The sequence below is a fragment of the Vombatus ursinus genome, unplaced genomic scaffold (genome assembly GCF_900497805.2).
Source record: "Vombatus ursinus unplaced genomic scaffold, bare-nosed wombat genome assembly UNPS02014941.1, whole genome shotgun sequence".
In the NCBI taxonomy this organism is placed as follows: Eukaryota; Metazoa; Chordata; class Mammalia; order Diprotodontia; family Vombatidae; genus Vombatus; species Vombatus ursinus.
Genome location: NW_020954719.1, coordinates 5440311 through 5457748, shown reverse-complemented (window position 1 = coordinate 5457748; position 17438 = coordinate 5440311). Strand labels below are relative to the sequence as shown.

At 44.8% G+C, this 17438-nt stretch overlaps 1 protein-coding gene and 1 pseudogene across 1 annotated transcript in view; both read left to right on the top strand.

Moving 5' to 3' along the window:
- Positions 1–8628, top strand: part of COL2A1 (collagen type II alpha 1 chain) — a 46934-nt gene extending 38306 nt beyond the window's left edge. Inside the window, exons 41-54 of the mRNA XM_027844419.1 lie at positions 345–398; positions 1518–1679; positions 2017–2124; positions 2615–2722; positions 3438–3491; positions 3856–3963; positions 4320–4373; positions 4499–4606; positions 4884–4937; positions 5609–5716; positions 6094–6382; positions 6986–7173; positions 7519–7761; positions 8482–8628. Of these exons, the coding sequence (XP_027700220.1) occupies positions 345–398; positions 1518–1679; positions 2017–2124; positions 2615–2722; positions 3438–3491; positions 3856–3963; positions 4320–4373; positions 4499–4606; positions 4884–4937; positions 5609–5716; positions 6094–6382; positions 6986–7173; positions 7519–7761; positions 8482–8628 (1785 nt within the window). The remainder of the gene's footprint in view (positions 1–344; positions 399–1517; positions 1680–2016; positions 2125–2614; positions 2723–3437; positions 3492–3855; positions 3964–4319; positions 4374–4498; positions 4607–4883; positions 4938–5608; positions 5717–6093; positions 6383–6985; positions 7174–7518; positions 7762–8481) is intronic.
- A 5300-nt stretch (positions 8629–13928) lies between these two features.
- Positions 13929–15086, top strand: LOC114029706 (annotated as a pseudogene).
- Positions 15087–17438: the final 2352 nt, after the last annotated feature.

Here is a 17438-nt window from a genome sequence, read left to right as displayed (position 1 = left end):
TGTTTTGGAAACCTGCTCTACCTTGCTCCAGACTGCCTTTTCCTTCCTTTATTCACCCCACTCCTTCCCCAGGTGGGCATTACTTTTGGGGAGTGGGCTGAGAATCAGAGCCCAGTGCCTGGGCTCAGTCGGGCATCTCTATGTTAGCACTTGGGCTAGCCAGTCCTTGAGATCTATGGACATAAAACTTCCCATGTTTACCTTCCTCCCTCACAGCCCCAGTACCCTAACCATAGGAGCTTCTTAGACCCCCAGAATCCAAGACTTAGAGATTAGTCCTCTAAGCTTGCTCTAAGAGCTTCTTGCTAGGTCACAAGTTCAATGACTTCTCTTCTCTTACTCAGGGAGCCACTGGATTCCCAGGAGCTGCTGGCCGCGTTGGACCCCCAGGTGCCAATGTGAGTGATGGATCCTGGTTGGTTTTTCTCTCTGCTTCCCGGGATGAGATGTGTATATGTAGGCATTGGGGGTAGGGAGGAGGGTGGCAGGACCGAGCATCTTGGCACTACAGGCTGGGATAGGCCACCCAAACCAGGCAATTAGAGGACTCACATTGAATCACCTCTGTTCCTTCTTGAGCACATGAATGGACTTGGGAGAATAGAATAGGCAGGGGATACCTTGGGCATGAAGACCAAAGCCAACCCAACATAAGCAGCTATTGGAAGGGAGAGGAACTGGCCCTTAAGTGGGGGCACATTTGTCCTTGAACCCCATCTTCTCTAGCACTCTCTTGTGGGTTTAGGACTAAATACCCTATATGGAATCCACAAGTTCCTGACTCAGAGAAGAGAATGGTGGGGCTCAACTGCCTTTAGTTAATAACAGAAGAGAAAGTTCATTCTTCAGGGATTGAACCAGATGCACTAGACCAGAGAGATCTTTTCCTAACTCAGATTCTTTGACTTATTGACATTGACTGTGTACCCAGCACTATACTAGGCACTGTGGGAATATGGAAACAAAAACAAAATCATAAGATGTGGTCCCTACCCATAAAAATGCTTATTATCCAGCCAGGAGAGAAGCACAATTGATAAAAAGAGAACTAATCCTACAAAGCAGTAACTGAAAAAGTCTCATATTGTAAGTATTTCTTGACAGTAAGAACTCTTAAGAAGTCCGTAGGAGCCTCTATAGGGGAGAGAGCTCCCTCTGATGGGCTGAGTGCTCATGGCCAATTTCACAGGAGCTGTGGATTTTGGTTGGGCCTTGAGGGGATTGGTAGGATTTAGGTAGTTGGAGAGGAAGGTGGAGGGCATTCCAGGAATGAGTAAAGTCTTAGAGGCAGGTTAGACCATTCAGATGAAGGGATAGTAGAAGATAAGACAGGGGCTAGGTTACCTTATATAGAGGAAACAAAGAAGGCTCCAGGAAGGCAGAGATGGTTTTTGCAGGTCCTCTAGAGCCCCCTGCCCAGGGAGCTGAAGGCATATGTACATTCTTCCCAGGTCGCCGATGGGTTGAAGTGGGAAATTGTGGAGACCAGGTCCTCATTGCCTATGTTTCTTCTTCAGGGTAATCCTGGCCCCCCCGGTCCTCCTGGAGCTTCCGGAAAAGATGGTCCCAAAGGCGCTAGGGGAGACAGTGGTCCCCCAGGTCGGGCTGGTGATCCTGGGCTCCAAGGTCCTGCTGGAGCCCCTGGCGAGAAGGGAGAACCAGGAGATGATGGTCCCTCAGTAAGTCTTGTGGCCCAGCCTTCCCCTTCCCTCTTGGGGCACCCCATGAATATGGCCAGTGCCTAGTTCCCAAGGACTCAGTTCAAAGCTGAGCGCTCTGAGCACTCAACCCATCAGAGGGAGCTCTCAAACCTTCCTGTTTCCTCTCCCACTCACTTTCTATGGCCAGTAAATGGGGTCACTTTTGGACTAAAGTTGGGGAAGGAAGTGGGAGGGAGAGAAAAGAACCGTAATATTGGAACATGATGAATACTAGCTCCTTGGGAAGTAATCCTGTGGGAATAGGTATGGATTGGCTTCCCTGGATCAGATTTAATTTTGTTTCATCTTCCTCCAGGGTCCTGATGGTCCTCCAGGTCCCCAGGGTCTGGCTGGTCAAAGAGGAATTGTTGGATTGCCTGGTCAACGTGGTGAAAGAGGCTTCCCTGGTCTTCCTGGCCCTTCAGTAAGCATTCATCCATCTTGGTTATTGAATTAGACAATGGCCTAGATGTTGGTCTGGAGCACTAACTAGAACTGACCACGTTGTCACTGAGGTCCCCTGAACCAACCTCCCTCCCTACATAGAAACTATTTCCAGGGTCTCCTCCCCCCTCCCCCCCACCAACTGAGGGGATTCTTGATATATCCCTTCATTATCCTTTCCACTGAAGGGAGTATTGGAATTACAGATAAGGATGGCTAACTCAAGTTCCAGGGTCTACAACAGATGATAGGGAAGAACAGTAAGCCCGGAGGTAGCTTCTGTTCAGGGCCCAACTCTGAAGATTGACTAAGACTTTAACAACATGGCCTGGCTATCTGTCTGATGGCATCAGTTGGCTATTAGCTTCCCAGGTCTCTCACAACAGCTGTAATGAAAGACCATAGTCCTCTTGCAGAAAGCTATTAGGGGGACTGTGATTTCAATATCCATATTCTTGGCCTTTCTCTAGGGCGAGCCTGGCAAACAGGGAGCTCCTGGAAGTTCTGGAGATCGTGGCCCTCCTGGTCCTGTGGGGCCTCCTGGCTTGACTGGTCCTTCTGGTGAACCTGGGCGTGAGGTGAGTGATGGAGCTCTACTACAGGAGAACACTCACACTGTGGAGGAGGCAGAATTCCAAGAGCTGTTTCATTCTGGCCTCTCCAGTAAACACTATCACCATTGTAACAGGAGGGGCTGTTAGGATGAATTGCTGGTTCATAAGCAGCCAAGAATATAGGTGGGATGGGAGGATAGTAGTAGTAGAAGGTGACTGAGTTGGGTGGGACTAAGGGGCAGAGGGTGTCCAAGTGCTCAGGACTAGATGCTGCGGAAGGAGACAAAAGGAAAATGAATGAGAGGAGGAAGGGAAACTTGAGAAGAAATGGGTCGACAGGGCAAGCCAGCCTTGAAAATGTCGGGAGGATGGGGCAGGTAGGTAGTGCAGTGGATAGAGCACCGGCCCTGAAGTCAGGAGGACCTGAGTTCAAATCCGGCCTCAGACCAAACACTTGACATTTACTAGCTGTGTGACCCTGGGCAAGTCACTTAACCCCAATTGCCTAAAAACCAAAACAAAAACAAAAATGTCCGGAGGAACTTGCTGACTAAAGATCCTTGAATGGGTCTGGGGAAGGACCAGCTCCATCCACAAAGAACAGACGTGTTTCAAAACATTTTCCACCAGAGGACAGTTAAAGGGTTATCTAAATGACAGTGCCAGGCCTGGGGAAGACAAAACAGGAGGAGGAGGAGAGAGAGCAGCTCTGAACTCATTTCTGTTTTCCTTTGCACAGGGAAGTCCTGGTGCTGATGGCCCTCCAGGCAGAGATGGTGCAGCAGGAGCCAAGGTGAGTATGACCGCTTTCCATGAGGGTCATAGGAAGACAGGTGCACACATCTTCTTGCCATCAATAACCACTTCTTAGGCACTTTTCCTTCACTGGGGCTCAAAGTATCTGCTTCTTGGTTGCAGGAGAACAAATTAAAGTCAAACCCTGCACTGGTCCTAAGAAAATTATCTCCTCATCTTTGCTGGGAGGAGGTGGGAAATGATATAGGGAGAGGCAGATACATCTCCCTTAGCCTTGGGAGAAGGTTTTGGCTCCCCTTTGGCTTGGTTAGGCCGACAGCAAGTGTCCTTTGAAGTCTTGAATGAAAGGAGGGAGGGGCATCACCTCAAAGGGCCTGAGTGTGTTATTTCTCTCCCAACAGGGTGATCGTGGTGAAACAGGTCCTGTAGGTGGTCCTGGCGCCCCCGGACCCCCTGGCTCTCCTGGACCCGCTGGACCAATAGGCAAACAAGGAGACAGAGGAGAAGCTGTGAGTGTCTTTCTGTCAAAGCATGTCTAGGTTTGTCTATGGGGAACCAGTTAAGTCCTCATCCAAGCCACCAGGGTGTAGGTATAGGTGGCAAAACAAGGATGGGGACTATATTTATTGATGTGCCCTGTCCTGAACTCTCAGCTCTGGTTCTAGGGACAAAGATGTCTCTGGGCAGGGTAGGGACTGAAAAGTAGCTCCAAGTTACCTCAGCTCATCTGGGTCAAGCTGAATGGGGCTGTGATGAGTCTCAGGCTTGCTTGACACCTTTGCTCAGAGTTGCAGGTGGGAGGTGATGGACTAGAATGTTCTAGCTGCTGGGCTTCTCTTTGATGCCGTTCTGTTTTTCTCCCCAGGGTGCACAAGGACCCATGGGCCCTGCAGGACCAGCTGGAGCAAGAGGAATTGCAGTAAGTGCCTGAGAATCCTGTAACGGGGCTTGTCAGTGACATAAGAGGACAAAAATTGCCCTTCAACTTTGCCCTTTTGTCCAGCTTTGGCTCACACTCGTTTGTTCTGTCTATCTGCCTTCTAGGGTCCTCAAGGTCCCCGTGGTGACAAAGGAGAAACTGGAGAGGCTGGTGAGAGAGGACTGAAGGGACACCGTGGTTTCACTGGTCTCCAAGGTCTCCCTGGCCCCCCTGTAAGTACTGCTACTAATGGCTGTCTACCCATGGTCTACTTACCTTCTCAGTACCCACTTTGATTTTTTAATGCCCTGTAAAAGGAACTTGGGATCATCCTGGGTCAGAACCAGAGTTTTCCTAAGGTTTGGGGGAGAGATAGAAGAAAAAGAGCATGCATGGGATATTATTGACGTAGGATAGTTATTCTTACCTCCCTCTTTGGGGTCAGAGAGGGCTGCTCACCTAAGGACAGAGACCTGTCTGTGTGCTGACCTTTGACTCTCTCCAATACAGGGTCCTTCTGGAGATCAAGGTGCTTCTGGTCCTGCTGGTCCTTCTGGTCCCCGAGTAAGTACATTGGGGTTACAGGGATGGGGGGAGAAAGTGGGCTCTTTGCCAGGTCTGTAAAAAAGAATCCCAAACATGGAGTCAAGCCATGGATTGGGAGTTCATATTTTGACGATAGATATTTCTGGGGTCCTTGGCATGTGGGACTCAATTGGATCTTACCTCTTTCCCCTGGTCAGTGAGCGACTATTGCCCCATGATTATTTGCCTTTTCTCTACACGACAGATGACAACTCTCTGTCATGTCCCCAAAGTACATTCCTATATTGCTTCCACTTCTAATGCTTTTTTTTACCCTTTGGATCATTGTGACATCAAGCTAGATACAGATTAGAGGCATCTAGGGCTATGTGTGAAGTTAGTCACCCAAAGAAGCAAAATAAGCCTCATTAACACAGTCTGAGACACCACTGACTAGGTATAATTATAACCAAAAAGGGTCAAATGGTTCACCAAGTGAACTTGAGGTAGTAGCTCAGTTGTGATTTTTAAATCCCTGATCTAGGATCCACATTATAGTAGGATTATCCGTGTGTGTGTGTGTGTGTGTGTGTGTGTATGGGTATGTGTGTGCCTGCTCCAGATCTTTATCATTTGCAGGACAGTCTCCCAGCAATTGCAGTGAGACCCAATCTTGAGGCTTCTCACCATTTTTCTTCTTTGGTCTTCAGGGTCCACCTGGCCCAGTGGGCCCTTCTGGCAAAGATGGCTCCAATGGAATCCCTGGCCCTATTGGTCCTCCTGGTCCTCGAGGTCGCTCTGGTGAAACTGGCCCCGCTGTAAGTGTCCCATCTCTATCACTATGCCCCTCTATCTAACCCAGGGAGTTTTCTGGAACCGTAGCAACCAATGAGTCCCTAGTCACCTGCTACCATAAGTAACTATGTAGGTGACAGGATCCCCTTATCTTTCCTACCTCTGGTTTCCCAGGACCTTGGAAGGGCTCATAGTTGCTGGAGGTGTGAGCAACAGGGTAGTCTAGATCCTGGCCCAGGGCTGGCTACCATTCCCCTTTCTGGAGATGAGCACTCCCAGAACTTGGAAGAAGACCCTTTTCTCCTGTGTCCCTAGCTAGTAAGGATGGGCACAAAATGGGCACGCTCTCCCAACTCACACAGCTGATTTTTTCCCTGGGGTTCTTTGTTTTCTACCATAGGGTCCTCCTGGCAACCCTGGACCCCCTGGACCTCCAGGTCCCCCTGGCCCTGGCATCGACATGTCTGCCTTTGCTGGCTTGGGCCAGAGAGAGAAAGGCCCTGACCCCCTGCAATACATGCGAGCTGACGAAGCAGCTGGCAACCTGCGGCAGCATGACACTGAGGTGGATGCCACCCTCAAGTCCCTCAACAACCAGATTGAAAGCATCCGAAGCCCTGAGGGCTCTCGCAAGAACCCAGCTCGCACTTGCCGAGACCTGAAACTCTGTCACCCTGAGTGGAAGAGCGGTAAGGAAGGAAGGCAGGGACTGTATGAAGCTCAGAAAGGGCCAGATTCAAGTTCTTTGGCCCTGTGGCTCTATGTAAAGTGAGAAGCTACTTAGATCAGGACTCAATATGAGGCCTCAAAAGTTCCAGAGTTCCACTAAGCCCCTGATGTTTTCTTCCTGCCCCATCTGCAGGACCTTAGTAGGTGCTGCTCTAACAGCCAGGCCCACACTTCCCTTATGTGGCCCTCTGCATACTGATCTCTGCTGGGGTCAATTCTGTGAAAGATTAGGATCCACGCAGACCAATTCCTCCTACTAGGTCACCAGCTCCCTAACATTCTTTCCCTATGACTTGTTCTTTCTCATGTACCCTATATGCCTGCCTTCCCCCAGGTCCTCCAACAGCCACTTTTTCTTTCTCTTCCTTGACCTCCTCATATCTTGCTTTGTTCCCTACCTTCTCCTCATGGTCTTTGTGTTCCCTGCCTCTTAGCCTTAGTCCAGCTATCCAAACTTCCTTCTGCCCCATGGTCCCTATAGTATTGCAAACTGCTCTGCCTACTCTGAGCTCTTCAGGTTAACAGGTGCCCAGTTCTGATCCAGGAGCCTTCTCTCCCTGTAGGAGACTACTGGATTGACCCCAACCAGGGCTGCACCTTGGATGCCATGAAAGTTTTCTGCAACATGGAGACTGGTGAGACTTGTGTCTACCCCAACCCATCCAGCATCCCCAAGAAGAACTGGTGGAGCAGCAAGGGCAAAGAAAAGAAGCACATCTGGTTTGGAGAAACCATCAATGGCGGCTTTCACGTGAGTGCCCCCCTCCTCTCCCGAGACTGAGATGATCTAGCAGAGTCTTGTTTTCTTATTTGTTTCGCCCTTCTGTTGGTCTAGGCCTAGCAGCCAGGGAAAGGCAGGAATGATTGTCTCCAATTATAGAAGAAAGAACAGAAGGGTCACAGGGACCCTCTGGGAGAATCAGGCCTTCAAAACACATGTTTTACTGAATGTCTCATTTATCCTGAAACCAGAATGCCTATTTCCACACACAAAGACTTCCCTAAGCCATGAGGAGTCTCTGGTGTCTAGAACCCTACAATCCCTCCCCATATGATGGGCCTCCCAGCCTCCTGACCCTACTTTCTGCCCTAACAGTTCAGTTATGGAGATGACAACTTGGCTCCCAATACTGCCAACATCCAGATGACCTTCCTACGCTTGTTGTCCACTGAGGGTTCTCAGAACATCACCTACCACTGTAAGAACAGCATTGCCTACTTGGATGAGGCAGCTGGTAACCTCAAGAAGGCCTTGCTGATCCAGGGCTCTAACGACGTTGAGATCCGGGCTGAGGGCAACAGCAGATTCACATACAGCGTGCTGAAGGATGACTGCACGGTGAGGGTCCCCCAGACAAAAAGAGTCAGATTGGACCTTAGATCTCCCATTGATGATCCTCTCTCCATTAGGGATAGAAACAAAAAGGTCTAAGGCTAAGTATGGAGAAAGGCAGGGACATGACCTATAGACAAACTGTGTTTGTGGCCCAGAGTATCTGACCAAGAATTCCTAGCCTGAGAGAGAGTATAGTTAAAAAATAAATAAATAAGTTTAAATTTATTTAAATTAAAATAAATTAAATAATTTAAAAATATTTAAATTTAAATTAATTTGAAAAATAAAAATAATAAAATACCGCACCCCTCTGAAAGGATTAAATCTTAAATGGGGCAAAAAAAAAAAGAGGGCTGGAGCAAGGAGGTAAGAGAAGGGTCTCCTCCCTGTGGACAGGGAATTTAAATGTGGAAGGTTTTCAGCAAGCTAGAAAAAGGAGATTTGGGTTTAGCTCATGAGTCCTTGCCCAGGGCAAGAGGTCCTTCTTCTTCCTCTTTTTTTTTTTGTGAGGCAATCAGGGTTAGGTGAACTTGCTCAGGGTCACACAGCTAGCAAGTGTCAAGTGTCTGAGGCTGGATTTGAACTCAGGTCCTCCTGACTCCAAGGCCGGAGCTCTTTCTACTGTGCCACCTAGCTGCCCCACAAGAGGTCCTTCTGATAGAATCTTGTTCTGTGAGTAGTTAATACACCTACTGAACATTATCTTTTCTCCCTCTCTTCTAGAAACACACTGGTAAGTGGGGCAAGACAGTCATCGAGTACCGATCACAGAAGACCTCCCGTCTCCCCATCATTGACATTGCACCTATGGACATTGGGGGTGCTGATCAGGAATTTGGTGTGGACATCGGCCCCGTCTGCTTCTTATAAAAACCCAAACCCAGAAACAATCCAACACATTATGTACCAAATCCGAAGGACCTGAGTACTTTACAATCTCCAGTCACTCTAGGACTTCTGCACTGAATGGCTGACCCCAACGGATGCCCATTCATCCACATGCTTACATTTTGGACATTTCCCCCCCTCCTATTCCAAGAGGCCAGAACTGGGCAGACCTCAAAGTAAAACCTCGGTGATCTATTTATTTATTGTCTTCCTGTAAGACCTTTTGGTCAAGGCAGAGGCGGGAAACTAACTGGTGTGAGCTAAAGCCCCCCAAGTGGCTGCCCCCAGACTAAGCATGAACCCTTCAGGTGCCGGGCAGATGCAGGAGTTGTGTGTGTCATACACAATGGTGCTATTCTGTGTCAAACACCTCTGTATTTTTTAAAACATCAATTGATATAAAAAAAACCTTGTTGGAAAGTACAAGTTGATCTGAGCTTTGTTCTTTTGTTTATGTTCCTTCAATCCCTCTCTCTGGAGGGATGGCCAACAGTCTTTCTAACCTAAGACCTGCCCCCCTCTTGTGTGGTAGGTTTTTGTTTTTCAACCAAGATGAAGGAAACTGAGGCCACACCAGCCTCATGCTTCCCTTGTTCAAGCTACCTCACACTAAAACGAAGCCTGTTTCTTCTTGTCAGCCTTGGAGCCAAACAGAACCAGTAGCAGAAACACACATTTAACTGGGATTTGGGGAGAGCCCTGTTTTTGAGGATGACAGTACAGAACCCCCAAATTCTGGGTTTTCCCTCTTGGGGAAGGTTTAGTTGGAAAGGAGTGGCAGATACAGCCTATGCTTTGGGGGTGAGAACCATGTGTGGGCCACTGACCACTCACTGGGTAGGAGACATCAGGGAAACTTTCAAGAGAAGGGCAAGGATGGAGGCAGGAAAGAAGCCAGGGGCAATTAATGCTTGACATATAAGTGGAAAAGCTGCATGAGACAGACTTGGGTAAGGGGTAGGAGTCCCTGCCTTTCTACTCCTGTTTTCCCTAGCCAGGCTTGTGGATCAAACCCCTTCCTCTCTCCTTGGCCTTTCTCCTCCCCAGCACCATCAGGTGCTCCTTGCTTTCCAATGACATTTTTTTGGGTTAACTAGAGAGTAAAAGTTGTCGGCCCTGGGGGTAGAGAGGGAGGCAAGGCAATGTCAAGAAGAGCCGGGACCAAGGACTCTGCACTATTTTGTAAAATAAATTTCTAAAGATATTCGACAATGCCAATTTTAAGTGTCCTAGACTAGGAGCCTCAAACACACACATAACACCCTCTCCATGGGTAGTTCTTGTCCTGTCTCTGCCCTTTCTCCATTCCCTCTCCCTACTCCCTTCCTCTACAGTTAAAAAGTAGACCAATTTTCTTTCAAAAATAAAAACTAAAAAGACACCTTTGTTGGATTTGTTTGTGTGTTATTTTCCACTCTATGATGTAATCTTTGTTGAATGTTTATCTTACCTGGGATATTCCGTGACAAACCAAATAAGACAAATAAAAATGTTCATTAAAAACCAATAACTACATGACTCTTATTTTATGATAAGTAATCCATTGCAACAAAGGCAACTAAAGAGGAGGAGGGGCAGGGCCCCTACAAAAGCCTATAGGGGAAAAAAAACCCTAATTGGACCAGAAAAGCCTATATTGGACTAAACTAGACAAACAAATTAAAGGAGTTCATGACCTCCCCTCCTACCACACTTCCAACAATTCTGTCACACCTATTTTAGAATCAAGTTCACAGGATCAAAAGACCTTGCATTTTACTGATGAGAAGTGACCAGAGTTGGTATTTGAGCCCAGGTCCTCTGATTCTAGTTTATTGCCATCCTCTCATTTCTCAGTGGAAAAGGTGATTCATTTCAACACCCACCTCACTCCAGCCTGTGGTTGAACTGTGGTTGAACCAATTCTGTTCACTTTCTAGACGCATAGTACAACAAAGAACACCTTCCATGTGGGACTGAGGAGTGAAATAGAGGATGAAGTGAACAATTATCTATCAATAAGCGTTTATTAAGCACCTGCTATGGGCCAGGCAGTGTGCTAACTGATGGGGTTACAAAGAAGGGAAAAGATAATCCCCGCTCTAAGGAACTCACAATCTAGTAGAAGAGACAATATGCTAAGATCTACGTACCAACAAAACACATACAGAATAAATTTGAAATAACCAATGGAAGGAAGGCACTAGAATTAAGAGGAATAAGGAAAAGCATCTCTTAGACGTTGCAATTTTTGCTGAGACTTGAAGGAAGCCAAGAAAGCCAAGAGGTGGAGATGAGGAGTGAGACAATTACTGGCATGGGAGACCGCCAGTGAAAATGCCAAAGATGGAGCGCCTTAGTGGAGGATCACCAAGGAGGGAATTGTCACTGGATTGCAAAGAATGTGGAGCAGGGTAGTGTAAGATACAAGAAGACTGGAAAGGTTGTGAAGGAAAGTTACGAAGGGTTTTGAACACCAAACATAAGATTTTATATTTGATCCTGGAGGTGATAGGGAGCCACTGGAATTTATCGACTAGAGGGGTGACATAGTCAGACCTAAGTTTTAGGAAGATCAGTTTGACAACTGAGTGGAGAATGGATTTGAGTGGGGAGAATCTTGAGGCAGGCAGACCCTCCAGCAGGCTATGGCAAAATCCAATTGTGAGGTGATGAGTCCTGTGCTAGAGGGGTGTTAGTGTCAGAGGAAAGAAGGGATTTTAAGAGATGTTGCAAAAGTAAAACGGACAGGCCTTAGCAACGGATTGGATACAGGACGTGAGATAGAGTGAGGCATCAAGGATGACACTTAAGTTGGACCTGTGATTTCATCAACATCGGCACTGACCATCAAAATATGTATCACAATCCATGCCTTCCTACTTATCCTGTGCAACTATGGTGCTGTGGATGACATGTTGGACCAGGAGCCAGAAGACCCAAGTTCAAATCTTAACTGATACTTAATAACTGTATGATCATGGGGAAATCACTTAACCTCTTTATGCTTCAGTTTCCTGATCTGTAAAATGAAGAGATTGGATTAAATGGTTTTTTGAGGCCCCTTTTATCTCTAAGTCTATGATCCTATGTACGGTGGATAGAGTGCCAGGCCTGGAGTCAGGAAGACTTATCTTCCGGAGTTCATATCTGGCCTCAGACACTTAGTAACTGCGTGACCCTAGACGAGTCACTTAACCTTGTTTGCCTCAGTTCCTCATTTGTAAAATGAGCTGCAGAAGGAAATGGCAAACCACTCCAGCATCTTTGCCAAGAAAACCCTAAATGGGGTTACAGAGTCAGATGTGACTGAAACAACAACACCATGATTCTCCTACAAATCCCCCAGAGGATATCACTCTCCTCCAACACGCTAGAAACTTCCTGGACAAAAGCTTCTGCATAAACAGAAGTGAAAACCATCTTTACCAAAATCTCTTAAAAATCATAAGAAGGATGTTTCCTACTCATTTCTAATGGAGAAGTTTTCACTCAATTGGGACCTAGACTAAGAAGAAGTCCTCTTGGATGCAAAAGTAGAGAACTTTTTTTTTAAAGCTCCAAGAATGATAGGTTCTGGAGGCAGAATCAAGATAGTGGAGTGATAGTATTTTTGCTTAGCTCACACAACACATCTCCTCCCCAACAACCTGGAAAATGTGCTATAATGAATTTGGTGAAGGAATAAAAACTTGAGAGTGATTTTTCCAGCCCCAGACAGTCTAGGAAGATAGAGAGAAAGATGTACAAACACTGTAATGGGCCCTGAAAACTTGCAGGCTGTCAGGTGGAGCTGTGAAAAGAGCAGAAGGACATAAAAAGATAGAAGTTCAGATCAGACACCACCCCACCCCCCACCCCAAGTGCATCGAGCCCCAAACTAACAAGGTCCAAAGTCAAGATATAGGAGGGAAGAATAAGCAAACAAAAAACTTGATCACAAAGAGTTCCTATGATGACAGAGAAGCTGAAGGCTCAAACACAGAAGAAAATGACTTGAAAATATCTACAAGCAAAACCTCAAAAAAATACAGATTGGACACAAGCCCAAAAAGAATTTTTGGAAGAGTTTTTAAAATTAAAAAAAATTTTTTTTTATGAGGCAATTGAGGTTAAGTGACTAGCCTAGGGTCACATAGCTAGTGTCAAGTGTCTGAGGCTGGATTTGAACTCAGGTCCTCCTGACTCCAAGGCTGGCACTCTATCCACTGCACCACCTAGAGATTTTTTTTTTAAACTAGCAATAATTTAAAAAACCAAATAAATGTGGAAGAAGAAAAATTGGAAAAGAAATGAGAATTATACAAGAAAATTATGAAAAGAGAACAGCTTGGAAAAAGAAGTACAACACATAACTGAAGAAAATAACTCTTTGAAAACTAGAGTTGGCTAAATTGAAGCTAACTTCATGAAACATCAGGAAATAATAAAACAAAGTCTAAAGAATGAAAAATGGAAGAAAATGTGAACTATCTCAATGGGAAAAGCAACTGACTTGGAAAATAGATGGAGAGATAATTTAAGAATTATTGGTTTCCTGAAAATCAAGAACAACAACAAAAAGAACCTAAGGATCACATTTCAAGAAATTATCAAGGAAAACTGCCCAGATATCTCAGAACCAAAGGACAAAATAGAAATAGAAAGAATTCACTAAACATCTGAAAGAAAACCTAAATTGAAAACACCCGGGGATATTGTAGCCAAAATCCAGAACTCTCACATTGAAGATGGCATCTTTGAAGTCACGTCCATAGCTGGGGACACCCAGTTTTTGGTGGACACAGGACATAGTTTTTTATGCCAAACATCTGATTGGTCACAGATTTGATGATACAGTTGTACAGTCAAACATGAAGCACTGGCCTTTCATGGCAATGAATGACACAGGTAGGCCTAAGGTCCAAGTGGAGCACAAAGGGAAGACCAAAAGTTTATATCCAGAAGAAGTATCTTCTATGGTCTTGACCAAGAGGAAAGAAATTGCTAAAGCTTACCTTGGGAAGACTGTCACAAATGCTGTTATCCCAATGCCAGCCTAGTTCAACAATTCCTGACATCAGACCACCAAAGATGCTGGAACCATTACTGGTCTCAATATGCTACAAATCATCAATAAGCCAATTGCTACTGCTATTGCTTATGGATTGGACAAAAAAGATTGGTGCCAAGAGAAATGTGTTGATCTTTGACCTTGGAGGGGGTACTTTCAATGTCTCCATTCTTACCATTGAAGATGGCATCTTTGAGGTCAAGTCCACAGCTGGGAACACCCACTTGGGTGGGAGGACTTTGACAACCGCATGGTCAACCATTTCAATGCCAAGTTCAAGCAAAAGCGCTGGAAAGACATCAGTGAGAAAAAAAAAGGACTGCTCATTGCGCACTGCTTGTGAATATGCAAAGTGTACCCTCTCTTCCAGTACCCAGGCCAGTATGGAGACTGACTCCCTCTATGAAGGTATTGACTTCTATCCATCAATCATCTGAGCCTGTTTCAAAGAGCTGAATGCTAATCTCTTCCATGGCGTATTGGACCCTGTGAAAAAGGCCTTGAGAGATGCTAAACTGGATAAATCACAGATTCATGACATCGTCCTGGTGGGTGGTTCCACTCACATTCCAAAAATCCAGAAGCATCTGCAAGACTTCTTCAATGGCAAGGAGCTCAACAAGAGTATCAGTCCTGATGAGGCTGTTGCCTATGGTGCAGCTGTCCAGGCTGCCATTTTGTCTGGAGATAAATCTGAGAACATGCAGGACTTGCTGCTGTTGGATGTCACTCTTCTTTCCCTTGGACTTGAAACTGCTGGTAGAATTAAGACAATTCTGATCAAACATAATACCACCATCCCCACCAAGCACACATAGACCTTTACCACCTATTCAGACAACCAGCCTGGTGTGCTTATTCAGGTTTATGAAGGGGTGTTCCTCACATTGAAGTAACATTTGACATTGATTCAAATGACATCCTCAATGTTTCTGCTGTAGATAACAGCACAGGCAACGAGAACAAGATCACCATCACCAATGATAAAGGTTGTCTTAGCAAAGAAGACGTTAAACATATGGTCCAGGAGGCTGGGAAATACAAGGCTGAGGATGAGAAGCAGACAGACAAGGTGTCTTCCAAGAATTCTCTTGAATCTTATGCTTTCAACGTGAAAGCTACCATAGAGAATGAAAAACTGCAAGGCAAAATTGGTGGTGAAGACAAACAGAAGATACTTGACAAAGGTAATGAAATAATCAACCAGCTGGATAAGAACCAGAATGCTGAGAAGGAAAAATTTGAGCACCAGCAGAAAGAATTGGAGAAGGTCTGTAACCCCATCATTAGTAAGCTGTACCAGAGTGCAGAGGGCATGCCAGGAGTCATACCTGGTGGATGCCCAGGGAGTGGAACAGCCCTATCTGGAGGTGCTTCTTCTGGACCTACCATTAAACAACTTGACTAAACACACCAGAAGAAAGAGCATTCAACACAGCTTTCCAAAAATTGAAGTACTCAAATTTGTAGCCAAGGCAGCAGTGGTTTAAAAGCAAACATTTAAGCTACTGTGTAAATCTGGGCACTCTGAATACTTGAATGTGTGGAGAGGGAGAGAAGTGAACAACATTGCAGTTTATCAGTACTGTAAACAAGTGGAAATGCAATTCTTGTCCTGGAGAATAAAATCTATTTAAAATTGGCACCATAAAAAAGAGAGATAAACAGGGATTAAAAATTTTGCTAAAAGGTACCATGGACATGAATTAATATCAATGCTAAGCATATGTGCACCAAATGGCTTAGCATCCAAGTTCCTTTATAAAAATTAAATGAATTTCAGGATGAAAAAAAATAAAACTAGTGGAGGACCTGAATTTATTCCTCTAAGACCTAGATAAATGTAACCTTAAAATAAACAAAAAAGAAGTTAAAGAGATGAATAGAATTTTAGAAAAGTTAGATGTAAAAGACTTTGGAAAATATTAAAGGGAAATACAAAGAAGTACTCTTATTTCTCAGTTGTGTGTGGCACTTTCACAAAAACTGATCATATTTTAGTTCATAAATGCAGACAAGCTGACATATTTAATGTATTTTTTCTGACCATAATGCAATAAAAATTACATTCAGTAAAGTGCCTTTGAAGTATAAATCTAAAATTTAATTGGAAACTAATCCTTTAAAAATGAATGAGTAGAAGAACAAATCATAGAAACAATCAACAGTTTCATTAAAGATAATGACAACCATAAGACAACATACTAATATTTGTGGTAAATTCAGTATTCACATTAATGCCCTTTGAACACCCTGGACCCTCAGTTCCTCAACTCTTATTGGTATGACAATCCATCTCCACTTTACTTCAACCACCCACAGGGATGATATTACCTTAGATCCCACCATCACCCAAGACTGTTCCACCTCTATGATCTTGAACTCTGAAATTCCCCTCTCTAATCATAATCCACTGTCCTTATACTTCTTTCATTCCCTTACTCCTAAATATGATCTTTATCCTTAGTATGACTACTTGTTCTTCCATCCCCCTCTGTATCAATTGAAATAATCATGATTTTTGTTGTTCTTATTATCAATATGATAAATTCATCTGGTTGTTTTTGTTATTGATGTAGTCAATTACACTTACAGTTTTCCTAAACTGTGTGGAGAAAAATGCTATGAAACAAGCATTGAATTTGTTGAGAAAAGGTGAGTAGACTAGATGCTGGTAGGTGGCAGCAACAAGGATCTGGCCATGGTGATATAAACAGATGACATAAACTTCAAAAGAGGAAAGGTTTCTGAATGATGGTGAAAGAAACAACATCTGAAAGTAGAAGGGGGGGAGGCAGGTTAAAGGTGACAAAGATTATGCCAACTCAGAGGCAATGTGGTAGCATGGGAAGAATTGGATTTGCTGACTGCACTTGCTGACTGATTTGAAGTCAGAGGTTCATGGTTCTAATCCCAGCTCTGCTGCATGTTACCTGTCAATGTCTCATAACCTCTGTCTTCTCATCTCTAAAAATGAAGAGATTGGACTAGATGGTATCTAAGCTCCTGTACATCTTTGAATCTATGATCCTATGATACTCCTTGGGCTCAATTTGTGGTCCTGCCTTCTTCACATCATTCCTATAACTCAAGTGGTATCACAGAAATCCAAATCCCATTTTTTAGACATTATCATCTATCCAGCTTCACAAATTCATCTTTCTCTTCTGAAGTCTGCCCCCTTTTCAATAAGCAGCAAAAATTCAAACACTACCTAGACCCGGTATGTGTGTGTGAGGTATGTTTCTATGCATCTATGTATATATGTAATTCCTTCCACTATTCAGTGAGTAGTGCCATGGAGAAGAAGAGCTTAGGCCAGGCCCGGAAAGAGTGGTAAGGGGAGAGCTGTCCTCATGACAAAATCAGGTTTCTATGAGCACCAGAGGATGGAAAGAGAATGAAAGGAAGAGATGAGTTTATTAACAATAAAGTCAGAGTTAAAGGACAAAGTAGAAGAATTCAGTAGGGAAAAGGGTCTGGGAAGGAATTGGGCTGAGTTGAATAGGAAAGACCTTTTTTACATCTCTAGAAGGTGACTTTACTCATAGTGTTTAAGGGAGCAAGAAGTAATTTAAGATTATCTGAAGCCAGCTGAGGTTTTTTCCACTTTCTCTTTCCTCCCAAGGCCTCCCTTTTCCCTAACTTTTCTTATTACTGTCAAGGGTACCACTATCCTCCCAGTCACCCAGGCTCATGAACCAAGCATCATCTTTGACTCCTTGCTCCTCTCACCCTCTGTTTCTAATCCGTTGCTGAG